The sequence below is a fragment of the Euleptes europaea genome, chromosome 10 (genome assembly GCF_029931775.1).
Source record: "Euleptes europaea isolate rEulEur1 chromosome 10, rEulEur1.hap1, whole genome shotgun sequence".
Taxonomy (NCBI): domain Eukaryota; kingdom Metazoa; phylum Chordata; class Lepidosauria; order Squamata; family Sphaerodactylidae; genus Euleptes; species Euleptes europaea.
This window is the reverse complement of record NC_079321.1, coordinates 64,911,654-64,932,973: the sequence shown is the minus strand read 5'-3', so window position 1 is coordinate 64,932,973 and position 21,320 is coordinate 64,911,654. Positions and strand designations below refer to the sequence as shown.

Below are 21,320 nucleotides of genomic sequence, written 5' to 3'. Positions count from 1 at the left end.
CTTTCTGGCCGGGTGTGAGCTTCCGGGAGCCGCAGCTCACTTCTTCAGATACCAAGAGCCCAGTAGCACCTGAAAGACTAACAAAAATATTTTTTGCCAGGGTATGAGCTTTCGGGAGCCGCAGCTCACTTCTTCAGTTTTTGGGTTTGTTTTTTTGGAAGGAGCGAGGAGACGTATTCTGGACCGGGGTGCCCGTTTCAAATAATGGCTGCCGACCGAGACGGAGAAGTGAGGTGGGACGGGCTGCGCAGCAGGGATGCTGGCGCCAGAGACAGTGCCCTGGAAAACATCAGGCAAGCGGCCCTGAAGAAAAGCGAGGCCGTGGTTCGTGTCAAAGAAAAACTGTCTCCTCCAGTGGCAGAAGGGCTCTTGCCTTCTGCGCAGGGGGCTTCAGAGGGGCTGAACGAGATGCTGGCGCGCCTGCTGATGCTGTCCAAAAGGTGTCCCTTCAGAGATGTGAGGGAGAAGAGTGAGGCCATTCTGAGGAGTGTCCAGGTAAAAACATGGCTTGTATTTCTCCCCCCCCCCCTGCAACTAGCAGGCCACTCCAGTGATTTCTTGAAAATCCCAAGGCTACTTGGAACACTTCCCATTCATCTCTACATCTTGGAACCAGCTGGGAGCAAAGTTTGAGAGATCTCTTATAGACCCTAAAAGCATTGCCACTGTTCCTACAGCTATGGCTGAACCTGTTTGTACACTTGCGTAAAGTTAATAGAAATTTTCATTAAAAATGCCAGTCTAGTATTTTTAAGTTGTAAAATTAGGCATTAGCAATCACTTTTAGCAGTCTTGCTATAAATGTTCAGCCTGATATCTTTGCATGCATTCTGTAGATGAACCTAAATATTTATAACCTGTAAATTTTGAAAGGGGGGCCTGGTTTTGGGCAAAAAAATGGAATTTCTGCAAAAAGTTGAAATACCTCAACATTTTTTTTTATTGAAGCTGAGCTGTTTTTACTGCTTTAATGGCATAAATATAACTTAAAATGGAATTTACAAGTATTAATATTATAGTTTTCTACAAGCAAAATTACAAATATACCCAGTGCTTGAGAGAGAGCTGCAAACTGCTCCACCCTGTTCTGCCTTTGCATATGTATCTTAATTTTTGCCATTTGAGAGGTAGGAAAAATTATTTGAAAATAGTAAATAACTTCTTAGTAAACAAATGAAAGTGCATTTGGGTAGAAACAATTCATGCAGTTGCAATAGGGATAGCAGCACATTGCATTGATTAAACTTTATAACAGTGAAAATGCTCCAATCTTTACTTTATAGTGTATTAACTGTTTGTCACACCTTTAAAAATGAATGCATCTTTGAAATATGTTCATGTGTACAATGTTCAGTAATTGCCATTATGTAAAACAATCTACATCATTGCATAACCTTATGCTACATTTTGAGTAACACCTCAGATGTTTATAGTTTAATTTACCTTGTAATGGCCTTTGGCTATCTACAGATAAAAATATTTACTTACTTACAAGCTAACGCACTGTTACATTTTTCCCCTTTACATCAGTGTTTGTAATAGGGTAGGTTCTTTTGGTTTTCAGTTCTATGTGAGTTTAACTTTGCCAGTGGATGTGGAGGTAATTTAACACATCAGTCCTGACAGTTTCTCTGTGCGCATCTCAGCTTTGCTTCTGATTTATTTTTTGCCTGTTGCCACCATTTTTGAGCACTTCCTTCATTGTAAGAGTGGTGTCCACTTTCAGATAACCAGGTTGTATATGTGCTGCTTTGCTTATAACCATGCTACTATATAAGGGGTGACTTAATTTGCCATCAGTACAATTTTTTAAATTTATTTTTCTAATTTATAGCCCACCCTTCCCAGCCGAAGCCAGGCTCAGGACGAGTAACAATCATAAAATCAATGTATTTACAAATATAAATATATTCATAAAACAATAAAATGTATCACAGTAATCTCCTAATTATTAAATCCATAGATGGCACCAATACCATATAGCGCTCGCTGAAAACCAGCATTCGGGCAGAGCCCCCTCAAATCAATGCAAATGCAGACATAGATGAAAAAGGGGAGGGGGGAAGGGAGGCCAGCACTGATAACACCTGCAACTGCCCTCAACTGTAGGCCTGGTGGAATTGCTCTGTCTGACAGGCCCTGTAGAACTCTTTAAAGTCCCACAGGGCCCCGATACTACTGGGGAGAGCATTCCACCAGGCCAGAGCCAGGGCCGAGAAAGCCCTGGTTCTTGTCGAGGACAGCCGCACGTTCCTGGGGCCGGCGACCACCAACAGATTATTATCAGTAGAACGTAATGGTCTTCAGGGGGTGTACCAGGAGAGGTGGTCCTGAAGATACGAGCGAGCTGAATATAATTGTGACTCATTCCCTGACAAACGTAAGACAACTGATGAACATCATGAAGTTTATCTTTGGTTGCCTAGCATCAAATGTGACTTCAGGCACACGGAAGGCCTATGTTTCAGCTATACTTTTTGTCTTGATGAAGGACTGTCCAAGTGTGTTGGGAAGGGGAGAAGGGCAACTACAGGTAAGTAAGAAGAGAAAGGAAACAGTGTTTCCATGTCATAAATTTTAAAACCAATTTTCCCCTTCATTAAGTGTGATTCACTTTGTAAAAATTAAATATGCTGATCACTCTGAAAGCTCGCAGAGTTCTATTACTTCAGATTGATTGCTAATTTATTTGGCATTTGCGACTGAAATTTCTATACTAAGAATGGGCTGACTTTACATTGTCTATTACATGTATCTCCGTATCAAAATGTGTTAATGTTAGATAAGCTTGATGGGATAGGATGAAAAGGTGCAATTTTGGTTCCCACCTATAGAGAAAATATTATGATAAAGGATTGCTTGATCCAGGCATCTGTGTTATGTAATCCTGAAGGTGCAGTCTGTATTTTCTCAAGCAGAAGTGCCCTGCTGGGCTAGTTCACCTAGTGTAGCATTTGTAGTAACAATGCCAGTCACCCTTAGCTGGTCCATTGTTAATTAACCAGTGGTCCACTGATGGAATCTACTTTCTGCCCATGCCAGGTTAATTACAAGAGAGTTTTCCTCTCTTGATAGAGGGAGAGCAGCATTAAATGTTACAGGTAAAATATTCTTGCTATGGTGCAGAGAGAACTGTTGAAAATAATGTTTGGTTTAAGTGACACTTGTTTTTAGGATGGCACAGACAAAATGTTGTGTAGAAGGACTGTGTGTAGTTCCTAAACTGAGAACAGAATTTTCCAGCCATTTTGGCAACTTGGGGCAGTGTGCTTAATGTGGTAATCTTCAAATGGAACATTCAAGATAACTTGCAGTAATATTTGTATAATGAATGCTTTCTTTTAGTACATCAGATTCTGGTTCAAGGATCTATCTAGTCTTGATTAAATGAATTTTCATTAACATTGAAGAATTTGCAAGCAGCTAGAATTTAGGGTTAAGAGACCTCCAGTGTCATCATAAGCAGAGTTGCACCCTTCCAGGCCCATTAAATTCAATGGATTGAGAGGGGTGTTACTCATTTTAGGAGGATGTGCCATTAAGTGACAACCGACTCATGGCAGCCCCATCCACAAGGTATTTCAGGCAAGAGATGACCAGAGGTAGTTTGTCACTGACTTCCTCTGCATTGCAATCCCAGCCTTCTTTGGTGGCCACCCATCCAAGTATGGGCCATGGCCAATTGCTCCCAAGTTCTGACAAGCCTGGGCTAAGCTGAGCTATTCAGGCACCCGTTTTAGGATGGCAGTGTTAATCATTATGAATTCCTAATGTTTTGTTCTGTATTATATAAGTGTTCCAGGTTGCTCAGTGGGCTGATAAGTTAGCCCTGTGATTTCCTTGTTATGACATTTTCAGCATGGAATCAAGATATGTTTATGTATTGTGACTATAATTAACGATTTTCACCTCTTCTTAAATACCTACAGTAGTGAGCAATAAATGATGAACAACAATAAAATAAACAGTAAGAGATCCAAACAGAAGTTCCTTAAGGTGACATAATCTTTTCTCATCCTATACTGATTGCTGTAATCATTTCAATAAATAAATACAGTCAACATGAATTCTGTTAATTTGGCTGTCTTCTTAGATCTTCATTATTTAAATACCTTTGTATTGATTTTTAAATGGTGCTGAACTAGTTCTGTCTAATGTCTAATAATGAAGTGTGTCCCGATCTGTGGATGCTTAAATCTGTGGCTCAGGGCCATTTACACTGAAGTAAGTTTTTTCAAACAACTTGCCCCCCCCCCCCCCGAGGCTTGCAGAAAAATCTGAAACCTTTTAAAATTACTGGGGGAGTTTAAACCCATGCAAATGGAGGTGCGTTGTCTGAGCACCTCTGCTGGCTAGGCAGCACCCACTCCTCACCATGTGCTGAAGATGTTGGAGGAGGGGGAGCTGCTGGTGCCTCTTGCACTATGCAGGGGAGGGCAAGAGCACTGTAGGCAGGAGAGCATTTGATGTTTTCCTTGGGACTGGTAGGTGGCCGCAAAAAGCAGCTTTGGCTCTGGAAATAGTGAACAAACTTATTGTTCCCCCTTTACTTTTTCCCAAGCTTGTTAACTTTTTTGCTCATCTCATTCCCATAGTATCTCCCTCCCTGCCTCGTGGTAGAAGGAAGAGTACTGGCTCTCCCCACCTGGGGAGAAAGAAGTCATCACTCCCGCCACTCTCACTCCCCCATGGGAAAAAGGAGTTGCAGTTTGCCCTCACAGCTGGAGGGGAGGGGGAGGAGGAAGAGTTGTGGTTTGCCCCACCAATAGGAGTATGACATCAGCAAAGCAGCTGCAGAGGAAGCCACTGCTGCTTCAACACACACACCCTGCTGCAAAGCTCAGGCAGACACATGTGGGGGAGCAGAGGTAATGAGGTGGTACAGCAGCTGTTGGGAAGGAAACGAGCTGATGCTGCCTCCAACTCACTGTCAAGTTGAGGGGGGGAATGGAGGATGGACTGGCAGGCACCAGGATGAGTAGGATCCAATGCTGCTGCCCCGCCACAGCTGCCGTGTAAGCTGTCTTAAGGGATGTCTGTCTTAAGGGATGTCTGTCTTAAGGGATGTCAATGTGGTCAGGGAGGCAGGAACGGGTAAGCTAGGTGGGCTGGCAGTTAGGGGAGGGAACAGCAGCAGTCATAGTGTTGCTGGGGGAGGAACTGCCTGGCAAGTGGCTTGTTCCGTGGGCAAGTAGGGGGAGGGAGGATGGGATCCCCCCTTTTAAGTCTTGTGGGTCCCCACTTGTACTGGTTGTACTAATTCCACTCTGTTCCAGTGCTTTATAGAGGCTTGATTTAAAGTCTTGTGAGTTTGAAACCTGCATTTGGAGTCCGGGCCTTATCCTTACTTGTCTGACCTGTGGTGGTTTACATTATAGCATTTGTCTGGCTACAGTGTATAGATGTTTACCATTTCTACTTAAATGTATACCTTTTTTTAAAAAAGGCACTCGGAGGCTGGAATGTGATTTTTGGTCTAGGAAAAAATTGTTGTGCTAGACTGAGTGATGGGTATACTGATTCCTTGTTATACTGTTCCTGCAATTAAGACACCAGAAGTATAGTCCTAAGCAGAGTTACACTCTTCTAAGGTGTAACCCATTGATGTTTAAAGATGTTACAATTCTGGTTTTATGTTCTTTGTATAATCGGTTTTATGAATTTGTAAACATGAGTTCCATAAGGAAGGAAAGTGGCTAATAAATATTTTAAATAAATAAAATGTGCTTAGAATGGTCCAGTTCTCTTTAGGATTGCTCTGTAGCTATGGTGGTTCATTTTCCTTTTGACTTTTTGCTGTGCTTGCAAGTTTTTGTATCTTAATGTGTATGTTATAAAATATATCATGTCATGGATTCTGAGATACTCAGAAAAAAGGCAAGCATATAAATATTCTAAATAACAAAGCAGCAATTTACACAAAGTTTATTTATGTTATGCGGGTTCATAGGGCTTGCTTTGCCTTGCATGTGACTGCTGACAGAGCTGGTGCCAAATGATAAGTGAAAGGAGTATTTACACAGCAGCAGGCTGTTCAGGGCAAAAACAGCTTTGTCAGTCTTTCCTCTTTTCTCTTCACCTCCCTACTCATAGAGTTCATGAGCAGGATTTATATACTTCTATGGGAAAGAATGGCAAGCTGCATGTGACCGCGTCTGAGATGCTTGTTTGGTCTCTGTCTTAAGGGTTGCTTAGTTTCTAGGTGGCAGATAAATACTTAGTTGTGAACAACAGCATGTGTTCTTTCTGCTCCACCAAAAAGAAAGCTGAGAGAAGTGCATTATAACTGCAGCATGGCCAAGTACAGATCTGATTTGGATATCCCTCTTCACACTTTTTACTAAGCACAAAGCTAAGGAATAGGTATCAAACTGACATGGATCAGCTCAGCTGTCATAATTGGCACACTTTTGTATTTTGAGTGATCTGAAATTTTATATTTTATTTCTTAGAATCACAGTACTGTCAGTTAGTTTTTTCTTCTTAGTTGCCCAAAATGCTGCTGTTTTCATTGACTAGAGCTTCTGTGAAGGGAAGAGGCTATTTTAGGCCACAATAATCCTGGAAATACAAAAATATTTTTTTTTAGTCTTTTCAACCATATGAAGTGCTTGTGTTCATTTGAAATGATGCTTTATTTCCAGTAAAAGGTGGAAAATATTTTTTCCTGATTTCATAAAGCAATAAGCTGTACTTCCAAACAGTAATACATGTATTCCTATATGCTACTGAAATTGACTGAGAAATTCTCAGTTATCTCTCTGAAGTTTCCAAGTAGCAATGGTTTAAAACAGTAGTTCCCAAACTTTTTTTTTTACCACCTCCCCCTTGGGAGGTAACAATTAATTGCCCATTTATTCAAAATCCAGTTAAATTGTTTTAGTTTAAGTTATTCAACAAAATTAATGAACTTGATCCAGTGATACTAGTTTTTCAAAGTCTGATAGTCACTTAGCAAGAATCTGAGATACCACATTTAGTAACCATTTCACTGTTCAGTAAATTCTTAATGTGATGCATGGGCTTGACAAAGTGATAACCAGTTTCCTAATGTCTGGTTTAAAGTCACTTAGCAGGAGTCTTAGATCATCACATTTAGTAATCTGGAGTTGATTTCTTTGCTTGGAGAGAAGTTGGATGACCACATTAAAACCACGTTCCACCAAATATGATGTTGGGAATGTATCAAGGAGCTTATTAATCACTGTAAATAGTGCAGGATAGTGATCAGAAATTTCCTTATGTAACTAAAACCCTTGGAACAATTACTTAAGCTTTAGCTTCAGCTCAGTGTCATTTTGCAGCCCAATTAGGTGTTCTTACACTACCCCAGCTTCCTGAGTATTTGAAAATGGACTTATCACCCAATCTAGAATTTTCATCAAAAGAAGTTCCTCAAATCGTTCAGGCGTATATTCATGCAGCATATCCAAATTTCATGCACGTTCAAGTAACCAAATACAATGGAGGATCAATGAGAAAACCAAAACCAGCACTTCACTTCCAAAGAAAGACCTTGACATTATGGGACAACTACCAAAATGTGTCTTTTTATGCTTTCGCTGTATATAGTACATTGGTAGTACAGATATTATTAGTTCATGTTGTACAATATAAAGCAATAAGAGGATTGCCAATAAGTTGGCTGCGACTTGACAGCACTTTAAATACACTCTCTCTCTCTCTCTCTCTCTTAGGTGTATTCGGCTCAAGGCACTGAATGATTTGTAGGTCAAAAACACCATAGCTGTCTTCAGATAGAAATTGAAGATGACATTGAAAGACTTGTTGCAAAAATAAAAACAAATTCCTTGAAATCAAACCAATACACTTGTTGTGGTCAAACATGTCCTTTTAAAAACAAGAGGCAGCAATTTATCCTGGCAAGGTCAAGGATTGGATGTGGGATCCAGGTCCATCAGTACCTGCAAATAAAAGGGAGGCCCAAATATAGTGTGTGCTGCAACTTTTAGCACTCTTGTTTTTGTATGTTTCTGATTTCTTCATCTCCCCTCTCCCTTGGGGGCACTGTGACTTCACTCTTTTGCTATTGAAGTATTCTGCGTTTCTTAAATGTAAGCCATAATAGGGTTTTTGTTAAGCACTGTTTAATATAAAGCTAATATCTACCACTAATATCTACCACATTTTAGTTGTAATATGTGGTTAAGTGGTAATTCAGAAACTATGCAATTCAAAGCATTTTTATCCAGCCTTTCCGTTACCAAAGCTCTCAAGCTTTATTTATTTATTTTTACTTTTGATAGCATGTAATAAACTAGCAAAGCACCGGGGCTTTGATCTTATGCAGATCAGAGCTGGAGGAAATTGATTGTTCTTCGCCTCCCCCCAAAAGACTTGAGTGCCTGGTCAGCTGGCAAAGATCCCAGTGGGGCTACTGCATTCCGGCAGGACCAAAGAGGAAAGCTGCAGATGAGTTTCCCAGCAAGAAGACAAACCCGAGGACACAAAAAAACAAAGACTCTCATTAAAACAGGATTCTGATATTGTGTTCTCTGAGTTAGATTTTTATTTCCCTTTTCTCATCTTTTTTTAAATTTTTGCTTTTACCCCATTTTTCACCATTGAATTTTGGACTTTATTTAGATTTTTGAATTCTGGTTAGCCAACCAAATAATAAAGTAATACTGTTAATGAATTAATAAACAAATCAATAATTAAAATAACAAATAATACAACAATAAAATTTAGCAGCTTAGCATCCAACAAATATATTGAGTAATAAAGTATTAACGGACTAAATCAATAAAACTCTAACAATTCTTTATTTTAACGAACAATTATTTATTTTCCCTTAGGCATAGAAAATAAAAGCTGATAATTATTGGCAACAAAATATTAATGTTATAGATATACAAAACTTACTTATTGGTTTGATTTGACTCACTTGTGTTGCCATTAATATACGTGTACTGGTTTGAAAGTTAAAGTGTATGGTTCTACCTATAAGTGGAAAATTGAAACAGAGTTGTGCATTTGTATCAACCAAACAGCATTATATATAAGTGGAAAATTGAAATAGAGCTGTATATTTCTTTTAACTAAAAAGTAAAATCTGGGTTTGAAATGTTATATGGGAAAATTGTACATATCTATCCCGCAGAGGAGGGAAAAGAACAGTGTTACATTAATGGGTCAAAGAAGGGTCAAGCGTACTCCAGAAGCAGAAAGAGAAGAGAAGGAAGAGCTAGAAATTATGGAAAAATCTCCTGGGTCACTTTCAATACAACTCCAGGCGCTTGCAATCCAGATGTCAGATCTAGAGGCAAGGTTACACTCCACTTTGCAGCAAGTGGAGGCTTGTATGCAGGAGTCCTTCAAAACAGCGATACAATCAGTCAAACAAGAACTGCAATAGACTCTGTCGGATATTAAACAGCTACAGAAAAATAGGAAAGAAATCAAGTGTATAAAAGTAAAGCAACAGAAAGTAGAAACTCATATATAAGCAAGAACAGAACTAAGATTTGAAAGTTTGGAGGTTCACAACAGAGAGTCTAATTTAAAATTTCGAGGGCTTGTGGAGAGTTTTGGTAAAGACAATTTGGAAGAAAGTTTTAGAAAATTAATTCAAGACTTCTTGAAAATACAAGGTGACTTTTCTGACATAATATATACAGACAACCCAGCGTTCGCCAAGAGGAACAATTTCCTGAGAAATATTCCAGTTAAGTTCTCACAGAAAAGATCAAGGGATGTGATATTTAAACATCAGAGACAAAACCCACTGATCTATGAAAGAAAACAAATCCAGATTTTCCAAGACTTACCAGCAAGTGTACTTAAGAAAAGAAGAAATTTTGACTTCTTAAAACAGATTCTTCAAAAGAAAGTGATATGGTACCACTGGTTAGTACCTTGTGCCCTGGAAGATTTTTTGTCATCAGGAAAAAAAATCACATCAAACACTGAACAAGCTGATCTCCTAGCAAAAGAATTAGTGTCACAAGAAAGAGCTGAAAGGAAAAGAGGAAAGAGAATTCACCTAAACCCAGTGAAACTGCAGAGAAGTCCAGAGACTTGACTGCATTTTTAGAGAAAGAAGATAAACTTGAGAAAGCAGCAGCATTCTGAGATAATAGGCCAAAATGGAAACGTTAAATATAGTTTAATTAAATGTTAATAGACTAAATTCAGTGTTCAAATGTCACCAGACATTTCACTCCTTAAGGAAACTAGGGGCAGATATAGTGTGCCTTCAAGAAACACATATAAAAGCAAAATATGAATACATATTGTCCAACAAGAAACTTGGGCAACTATATAAGTCATTGGTGGAGGAAAAAAGAGGAGTAGCAATCTATGTAAACAATCCCCAAATAAAGGTACTTGAAGAAGTAAAAGACAAAGAAGGAAGATTTTTAATATTAAAATTTCAAGAATTCGAGGGAAATCTTTATTATTGCGGTAATATATGCCCCTGGCAATGCAAGATAAAGGTTTTTTTTGAAAATTTCTTCCAAACAATTTTAGACTTTTAACGAAGAGAAGTAATGGTTTTTGGTGACATGAACAGAGTCCTGGACCCCAAAAAGGATAGGTAAAAAACCCACAAAGGAGGCAAACTCTCCAAAAATATTCTGAACTCTATGGAAATGTTGCAGCTGCAAGATGCTTGAAGGAGTCAAAATTTAAATACTAGAGATTATACCTTTCTGACAGACATCAATTATACTCAAGGATAGATATGTGTTGGATATCTAAAACTGTTAATCTGGAGAGTGCCAGAATATTACCAAAAACCAGAAAGAAGAAAGAGATACAAGAACAATGTACGAAATTATTAGAGAAGATGAAGAGCCTAGAAGAGCAACAGCACAAAACACATAAGGCCAATTGAAGGAAATTAAAATGTTGAAAAACAAACTAGACCTGCAAGAAACAGAAGCGATGCTAAACAAGATTAAATTTGTAAAACAAAAGTATTTGAACATGCAAACAAAGGAGAAAGATATCTTTCCTATTGTCTGAGAAAAGAATATGAGATAAGAACAATAATTGGAGTGAAAAAGAATGATTTGATCTGTTACACGGAACAAGACATCAAAGAACAATTCCTTCTGTTTTTTTCTAAATTGTATAAAAACATCTTAACCAAACAGGAAGTAATGGAGGAGTACATCAAAGATGGTCAGACTTTTACAACAGAGGAGAAGGATCTGTTGAATTAAAGTATAATCAAACAAGAAATTACACAGGCAATTCATAACTTGAAAATAAAGATGGCACCTGGTCCAAATGGCATAACGACTAAGTACTATAAATGTTTTGAAGAGGAGTTCGCATTAAATCCACAAAAAGTAATGAATGATATAACCAAGGAAGGATGCATTCCCACATCATGGCATCAAGCTACATTTCATTGATGTATAAAGAAGAAAATGACCCGCTATTAGCACAGTTTTATAAGCCCATTTCACTTTTGAATGTGGATTACAAACATTTTGCAGCTATAAGCTATAATGATGTCTGAAAGACTTAAGAGTATAAATAAAGCAATACACTCAGACCAAATAGGGTTCATACCAAAAAGGCAAATGAAAGACAATGTTTGTTTTGTATTAATTAGAATTTGTTAAAAAATAAGGACAAGAAAGCAGCATTTATACTCCTCAATGCAAAAAAAACTTTTGACAACATTTCCTGGACATTTTAAACAAAAACACTGAAATCCTTAGACTGTGGTGAACGATTCCTAAAGTGGATACAGTGTATTTATACAAAACAAAAAGCAAGGATTTTGATTAATGGAAAATTGACAGAAAGGTTGCAGATCGACAAAGGCACAAGACAAGGTCACCATTGTCATTTAATATAGTACTGGACGTACTAGCAAATAGGATAAGGAGGGATTCCAGAATTAAAGGCTTGCAGATGGACAGAGAAGAATTCAAAATGAAATGTTGTGCAGATGTGGTGTTGCCATCTCTAATCTTCAGGAATCTGTTGGATATCTCATGGAACAAATTGAAAAATTTGAGCAATATTCAAGGTATAAAATTAATAAACATAAGGCAAAATAATATTAAGACAACCTTTCGAGACAAGAAGATACGATTGGCTGAACTAAAGGATGCAAGGTAACAGATGAAGTAATAAAATATGTGGGAATAAAAATATCAGGACAGAAAAAGACCATGTTTAAAGATAACTATAGAACAATGTGGAGAAAACAAAAAGGGATCTGGTGAGATGGTCAAAATTAAAAATCTCATGGCTGGGAAGAATTTCTACAATTAAAATGAGTGTTTTGCCTAAACTCAATTTCCTGTTCCAAGTGCTGCCAATCCATTTGGAAGAAAAGCCTTTGAAAAATTGGCAACTACAATTAAATTTTTGTGGAACAGTAAAAAAACTGAGAATCAGATTTAAAATACAGCAGGATGAAAAACGACGAGGTGGCCTGGCTTTACCAAATTTGAAAGTGTATTATCAGGTGGCCAGACTAGTGTGGATATCAGATTGGATTAAAAACCCAGAAGCAAGCTTAATGAAGCAAGAGAAAGCAGACATGAAAGAAAGATTACATTACCATATTTGGATAAAAAAAACAACCGAGAGCTTTGGCACGTCAGGATACTGAACATGTAATCGAGGATATGGGTGACAAAAAGACTTATCCCAACACTGTCACCATTAATATCCCCAACAGAGGCATACTATGATAGTTCCGAAAGAAAACTCAGTGACCATATAACATATCAGGACATGATTAATGTAAACGGATAAATCAAAATGTGGCAGATGATTAAAGAGGAGAATAGAAATATAAAATGGTTCACATATTGCTAATTGGTTTTAAGATTAAGAAAAGTTTGTTTGTCAACCGACAAAATAAGAGAAATGACAGAATTTGAAAAAAATGATTATGAAATATAAATATAATCTTTTAGGCAGAATTTACAAATTGTTACTTAAATATGACACTGAGTCCGAGCAAGTCAAACCATGCATGGTGAAATGGATGCAGAACTTTGGAGAGGAGATCACGATGCAACAGTGGGAGCAGTTACGGACTAAAATGATTAAATTTACAGCAAGTCAAGTCTTAAGAGAAAATTGATATAATTTTTTTTCATTGGTTCATTATGTCAAAGGAGATCCAGAAGATGAACAAGGATGTGAGTGGACACTGTTGGAAGTATAAGGAGATAAGATGGGATTTTCTGTCACATATGGTGGTCATGCAAGAATATAAAAAAATTCTGGAGTGAAGTCCATACTGAATTTTTTTTTTAAAAAAGTTAAATTTGCAATGGAACCTAACAACATCTTGCTAGGAATAGTACCAACCACTATTGTGAAATCCTTGGAAGAGTTGTTCAGATATATGACCACGGCAGCAAGAGTGATGATAGCTACAAAGTGGAAGACAGAAGATTGTCTGAATGTAGAAGAATGGAAGGATAAATAAGCAGAGTATGCAGTGATGGCCAAATAGCGACTTCATTTTTTTCATAAGTTCCAGGAAATGAAGCTTCCATTGTTTTGTCAAAAGCAACAGGATTGTAGAGATAATAAGTGGCACACTGGGAATCAGGCAGTCATTATAAATCTGTATCTGCTGGACAGCGAATCTAAGGGAAACTGATTCTTTACAACCTTTTATTCTACCACTTGGTGCAGTAGATGCATTCATCTCACCTGTAAGGTTCAAGGTAAACCAGTTCCTGAGGTCATCACAGCTCATTTAGTTACCTTTTTTACAGTAAGCAGTTCAGCAGTGAAATTGGCTGCCTAGGGAGGTGGTGTGCTCCCTCTCGCTGACAGTCTTCAAGCAGTGGCTGGATGAACACTTGCCAGAGATGCTTTAGGCTAATCCTGAGTTGAGCAGAGGATTGGACTAGATGGCCTATATGGTCCTCTCCAGCCCAGATTCTTTGAATCAAAGTGCACCTACAACCATTAAACATTAACGTGTCAGTCAAAGACATCAGCTTGACTGCAACATGGACCTCAGTATCAGCATTTGTTTGATACTGCAAGATCTGGTTGCTTCTGCAGATGTGGCTTTTAGCTGTAGGGTACTCCCTGGCCTAGATGGAAATGGTGCTTTAGGAACTGGAACATTGGAACATTTAGGACATCGAACTTAGCCTAAGTGTTCCTTCTCCTTGGAGATGTTGAGGGGTCATTGCCCTGTCCTAATTTAAGGAGGGGAATCATTGACTGCCAGGGTAGGAGAATGCCTTCATATCATACTTCATATCCTGTTTATGCTTGTGCACAGACTAAATTAACACTATTTTGGGTATAATTAATGGCATGTTACTGCTTTTCCTAAGGTTATTGTGTTCTTTCTAACTAACCCCCTTTACCACTCTTGGACATCACAGGAAGCACCTTTATGCTTTAAGACCGCTGGCCCACCTATTGTTTAATCTAATTGGCAGTAGCTCTCCAGAGTCTCTGGGAAGAAAGATCTTTCCCAGTACTTTCCACCTGAGAGTCTATACGATTACCAGGGACTGAATTTGGGATCTTCTGCATGCAAGGTTTGTGCTCATCCACTGAACTATGGCCTCTCCCTGAGGCTTTGGAGACATGGGGGGTACAACTAGATGTGAAGGAGTCATTACTCAACCTGAACCCTGCTCCTTATCAAGACAGCATTATTTTCCCCCACAAAAAATAAATTGTATCTCCCCCTCCCCTGCAGGGATTACTTCATGGGTTCCCATATGAAGAAAAGTGACTTTGAAAGAAGAGAGCCGTTTTGTGGGGAAAGGGCAGGTGGGTTTAGCTCCCCTGCCCACTGTGCTGTGGTTTGCATTTTCCCTGACTCCATAGAGATTCAGTGGTAGAGTGAATCTGCACATGGGTGTGTTGCTGATCTATATAGTTAGGACTGAAAATGTAAATTTTATATCTGGGGACACCTGAGATGAACATGTTTTCTTTGAATTTCACAGATACTCCTGGAGAGTGATTTCTTGTTGGTCGTTGCATTTGCATTTTATATTAAATCTCAGCTGCACAGCTTGATCTCTTCCCTGAAGCAGGCATTCATCATTAAGGTTGCACACAAAAGCAGAAAAACAAACCTCCCTTCGCTGTAATAGGATGTGGAGAAATGGCAGCACTGGGCTTTAGCTTTGTGATTGGCTGAAGCAGATCACACCTCTGGTATATGTTTATCCCTAAAAATAAGATAGAATCTTCTGAGCATTTCAGCACGGGCTTTTGTGCAGTGCTTCATATGAAAAATATAATTACACTATTTGCAAATTACTTATGTGGGCCAGCTGTGAATAAGAGGAATGAATAAGTGTTTTTCTTTTGAGAACAGTAAGTGCTATGTGGTGGGTGGGTGTTGTTCTTTCAATCTCCCTTTTTTTCTGTTTTGTGGGTAGGGTTTTGGATAGAGAGCGATGTTCACTTAAAAACAAACTGAAGCTCAGAGTAGTTTTTCAAGCCTAGCAGTATGTTGACACATGTAAGAAGTTATATGAGAACCCAAATGAGATACCTTTTACTGTATGTGTATGAGCACAAAATATTACTTAATTGCAATAATGTGTTTGTGTAAGAAAAATAAGCCAAAGTCTTTAACATTTAACAAGATATTCTAAGAGATACTATTTTATGTCTTGTGTTAATTCAGATAAGGTTGAAGGTTCTTCATACTGATTTATCTTTATTTGATTTAATTTAAGAACATAAATATGTAAGAGAAGAATACTTCCACTTGGATATTGTAAATCAGCAGTGGCAGAGCATCTGCTTTGTATGAGAAGGTCTGAGGTTCAATCTCCAGCATCTTCAGTTAAGGATCAGGTTGTAGGTGATGCGAAAGATCTCTGCCTGAGGCCCTGGAGAGCTGCTGCCAGTCTGAGTAGGCAGTATTGACCTTGATGGACTGATGGCAGCTTCATGTGTATGGTAAAGCTTCTCTTTAAAAACACAAAATGCTGAAGACTGGGAGGCTCTTTGGCTCTGTGCAGTAGTGTGTACATTAAAGCAAAGCTTTTTTTTTTTTAAAGAGCCTTTACTTGTGAAGACTAGGGCCGAGGATCAGAAAAGTTTGGATTTCCCCCTGAGGTAGGGTTGCTAGCTTCCAGGTAGAGCCTGGCAATCTCCCAGAATTGCTACTGAACTCAAGACTATAGTTCTCCTAGAGAAAGTGGCTTTTTTGGAGGGTGGACTCTTTGGCATTATACCCCACAAATCTCTAGGACTTTTCCAACCTGGCATTGGTAGCCCTATTCTGAGGACTTTTCCCTATTTTTCTGGAAGAAAAAAGTGGAAATTTTGGAGAGCAATAGAAGAATATTCCTATGAAGAATTTTCTTTTTGATTGCATAAAATAGTTTTTAAGACCAGGTTGTACTCACTCAATGTGTAGATGTATTATATAAAACACTCAATGTGTAGATGTATTATATAAAAAATCTATAATAATTTCCTGTGTATACTGAAGATACATACAATATTTTCAGTTATGTCTAATTATCTGTGGACAAGATCTGTTGTGTTTAATAGGCTGTAATGTATATGACAATACAATATTGAAGAGTTCAGTGCCTTCAGTGTTATAAAGTTCAGCCAATATTCACATGCAGGTAGCCCTATTGTGTCTGTATAAAACAGTTTCTTTCAAATAATATACTGTATTTCCTTTACTAAAACATTTGTTTTGTAGGTTCAATATTTATTTTTTCTGACCTGAGAATTAAGATACACATGCTAAGACAGTTTAGGATTCAGTAGGTTTCTTCTCTCTCTGTCATGTGCATGTAGAAGAAGAACATGCTGTCAAGTTGCAACCAACTCATGGCAACCCCAACCATGGGGCATTCAAGTCAAGAGAGGAGGAGCAAAGGTGGTTTGCCTTTACCTTCCTCTGCATAGCAACCCCAGTTTTCCTCAGTTGTCTTCCTCTGTTGTCTTCCACCATGGCTTACCCTGCTTAGCTCCCAAGCTTTGGCGAGTGCAGGCTAAATGGGCTGCTGTGTGCATGTAGCTGCGCAATAATGCATGTGTACTCTTAAATTCCATAAGTATGCCAAGTAGTTTAACTTCATGTGTTAACTAAGTTGTAAGTGATGCGTTTTATGATATTAAAGGAATAGCATAATTTTAGGTTTGATAACAAAGTAAATATTACGTATATGTGACATTTCCCTGTAATTTATAGGATAACCCCCCACCCATCACTTTAGAATTTCTTTGAAATGTTACATCTCCAGACAACACATTCACCTCAACTGCTGCGTATACTTCCTGAGCAAAACTGTCTAAAATGGGAGATTTCTGCCATTGGGCACCTACAGGCTTTTTTATTGAGTTTTTCTTCTTTCACACTAAGTCTTCAAATAATGGGTTACCTGTATTGGAGGAACTACTTTTGAGACTGTTTTTAGCCCATATTAGGGGTCATTTTTAATTTATTTTTAAAATGTATAAGTCCTCCTTTCTCCCAGACCCCTGAAACCCACACTGATACCCCCCCCAAAAGCTGCTCTTGAGGTTTTGAGAGACCTTTGGGGATGGCATAGGATTCAGCACAAGGGGCTATTGATCAAAATAATCTCACTTTTGTACAGGCTGTTTTGCAAACTCAGCAAGATCTTCCACGAAAGCTATTCCCCCTTGCTCAAATCCCATGTGCTGCTTCATACTATTCCTGAAGGTCTCCCCAAATTAGAAGCTTTTTGGTGGGTCCAAGTGTGTCTAGTGGGAGGAGGCAAATATCCTTTCCATGAACTTGCTTCATTTGTGGTTGACTGGATCTGACCAAGTATCTATTAAAGTAAGCTGCAGCATATTTTCATTACAATTCCTTATGAAAGATTTTTTTTAAATCTGGTTGTGATACATTGTTGAACAGGAAACATCTTTGTGCCCTCAGTCCATTTAAATACAAGATGAAACAAAAGGAAGCAGATAAGCAATTCTCTCCCACATAAAGGCACTGGCCTGGAAACAGGTTAACCTTTCTATTTTGCTACAAGTGGAAACTTCACAGCGTAACAGTTTGCTGGGAAAGAAAATTATAGTTGTTTACTGCTTAAATAGCAAGTAAAGACTATCATTATCTTCTCTAAATGTATATGTAATTGAGAATTGGCAAGTGTGGTGTAGTGGTTAAGAGTGTTGGACTAGTATCTGAGAGACCAAGGTTTGAATCCCCACACATGCCTTGGAAACTCACTGGGTGACATTCAGCCAGTCACCCACTCAGCCTAAGCTACCTCACAGGGTGGTTGTGAGGATAAAATGGAGGAGAATCATGTAAGCTGCTTTGGGTCTCATTAGGAAAGAAAGGTGGGGTATCAACAAATTAAATAAATTACAATTGTCACCCAAAATGTTGCATATAGAATTGTTTACTTCAATCATCTAAGCATCAACATACGTATGTGCCAAAGATGCAGATTTACTTTGATAAAAACAGTTTGTAGGTGTGTGTGTTTTAAACTAGATAAAGGATGGAGGAGGCAGTTGGAAAGGTATGTGTTACTTTCAGGTGGGGAAAAGAACCAATATGGAAGACCAACTGTGTGAAATTGACTAAGTAAATTGAGAGAGGGTAGGGTAAATGACTTCCTTGTAAGTGTGTTTTGGGGGAGAAGCTGCCCTCTACTGCACCGCTCATACCCATTTTACCCCCTTGATGCCCATCATGTGTTTGTTTCTCACCATAGATAAGCAATTAATATTTAATACTGCCACCAATCCCTGTGCCACTTTTCCATCTCTAATCTCCCTTCTATTGATTGCAAAGGCTTTGCTTCTGGGCCTTTGCCAGCCCGTGTTCTATATAACATTTCACATCAGTTCCAATCCTAACAGAACATTTTCCTAATAGCAATGTTCTTGGTACCAGTACCCAGCCCTTTCTTCCTTTAAGTGTGTCCTTGCTACTCATGCCCTATCTGACCTGTTAGTCACACTACACTCGGGGTTAGCAAATACATATATTTACAAGGGTGCACAGTTTTAGTTGAGCTCCTTGGAAGATGTGGTCTGGGCCCCCCATCTTTTAATCCTTCCTCTTTCTGTAGAAGAGGAACCATGAGTCTGGAAGCAAGATGAGAATCTGTGGACTCTCCCGTTTACTGTTGTGTCCTGTATTCCTGCTGTCCTTCAGAAACAAAAAGATAGATGGGAGATAATCTAGAATTAGCCCAACACAGAAAACTAATGTCAAAGATGTACTACAGTTTTCCATCACTCTGGCGTTACCTGTCCCCAAAACTGAAGCACTTAAGTGAGGGTATTGTAATCTCTGTTTCTATTCTCTCCTTGCTTATCACAGCTGTATTTCAGGCTGTATAGTAATAGGAAGACTGGAGGTGGAGGAAATGGAGTCTGGTTTTTCTGGTGTGGTTCTTCAACCACCATAACCTATTTAAAGGGGACTGCGAATGAAACTAGTTGCTGATAATAACACTGTATTGTCACTGTCAGCATTCCAGTGGAGCTGGTGGTGAACATGGTCAAACAGCACTTCCTGGTTATAACATACACAGTTTTCCACATTTCATGGACCTATGGCATCTAAACATTGTATGCAGCTTAATTCATTTGGTAATGGGAAATAATGTTATGGGGGGGAATCTTTCAATGGATTAAAAAAAGACTTAAAAAATGAATGGCAAATTTAAAAGTGCTGAAAAAAACAGAATGCCTGATTGTCATTTTAAGGGAAACTTAAAGCCCAGTTCACATCTAAAATATGTCCTGGTGTTCTCTGCTTGAAAATGAACAGGCTTCTTAAATATTATCCATTTACCATGTAGTAAAAAAAACCTGCTGTTGTAAACTGTTTTTAGGTATAGGTCAAGTTAATAATACAAACAGTGAATTTAATTTTAGACTAATATTGAGCAGTGGAGATTTCTGTAGAGTCTGTCAAATGACAAAATTTACTTAGTTTGGTACATCAACCAGCATATAGGAAGCAGGCCCATCCTCCCCGCTTTAAACCTAATTGTTCTTTGCTATTCTTTGCTCTGTATTTGTATTATTTGTTCAGGCAATGTACTGCTGTTCTCCGTGACTGTGACTGTGTTATCAAGTGAGATATGGTGCAGCAATTCCAAAACAGCTCTGTTAAATACCTTATAATAAGTGAATCCAAACTCCAACATATCTGTGACCTTTTTTCTTTATAAGTTCTGTAGGCCATGATTGTTGGTAAAAGATACAGAAGTTTGTAGAAGTATTTTACAAAGCAACTTTTTGCAAAAGTACTGAAATGCAAATTTTTCTTTTTTTGAATTGGTAAATACAACAAGATGGTTCTTTGGTGGTAGAAATTTGGACAAATTCAGGTTGTCAGGGTCGAACCGTTATATTTGGCAAGTGTGTATATCCAACAATCTCACTGCAACGCCAACATTAATGGAACTTGAGGGATTTAAAGAAGAGGTAAATGACAGCTGACAGGTCAGTGTTGTGGGATGACAGTTCCTGAACGCATAGCTAGACTTCTCATAACATTATTGTAGGTAAAATATATACAGCAAATATTTGGATGCCAATAAAACAGTAGGAAACTGGCTTAATCCCCTTTAAACAGTAAATAACGAGCATAGTTAAATCTTCATACTCCTTAAACTAATTAGCTTATGTGAATGGGAATTTACTGCTCCCACCAGAGATTTTGTCAATAAATGAATATATTGAATTGCATAAGACTAATAAAAACCAGCATTTAAAATCTTTCATTTCTCAGGCCCATAGTCACAATTTAGGCCATCTGGTATATTGGAAAAATCTTGGAAATTGAACAGTGGCAGAGAGATTGGATACAGAAAACCTAATTCTGGTTTGGTCCCCCAGAATAAATTAAATTTCAATTTTCTAGCATTCTGTGTAAAATCATTTGCTGAATACCATACTGATCATGGCTTTGGGTACTTAAAAGACAAGTGAACTTGAAACCTACCTCAAGTTTTAGAGTATTCAAACTCAGTTCTCGTATCATAGCCAAGGTTGTTCTGAACTCCATACCAAAAAGATTAAAATCACATTTCATATTTTACCCTCTGCCTCTGTGATTAGTCCCCCAGTAGCATACATCATAATGAGTACTGTGTGTAAATAACCCCAGTTCTCTAGTGTCTTTTATCTTGCACCATGAGCAGGAGAGGGATGGGTCTTGACTACCTACTGCAGTTGCTACCAAGTTAAGAACACCTTTCTGATTACTGAGAATAACACACAGTGTGTGCTACAGTGTACTTTTCCTGTTGCGTCTTGAATCCTTAGAGAATAGGGCTGTTCATTTCTGCTTAGATGTTGGGATCCTTATTCCTTGCCATCTGAACAGGCATTCTTGTTCACAGCTG

The 21,320-nt window shown here is 38.4% G+C and overlaps 1 protein-coding gene across 1 annotated transcript in view; it reads left to right on the top strand.

Annotated features, from left to right (window-relative positions):
- Window positions 1-204: 204 nt before the first annotated feature.
- The window catches only part of SESN1 (sestrin 1), a 54,105-nt gene continuing 32,989 nt past the window's right edge, over window positions 205-21,320 (top strand). Inside the window, exon 1 of the mRNA XM_056856149.1 lies at window positions 205-495. Coding sequence (XP_056712127.1) covers window positions 205-495 — 291 coding nt within the window. The remainder of the gene's footprint in view (window positions 496-21,320) is intronic.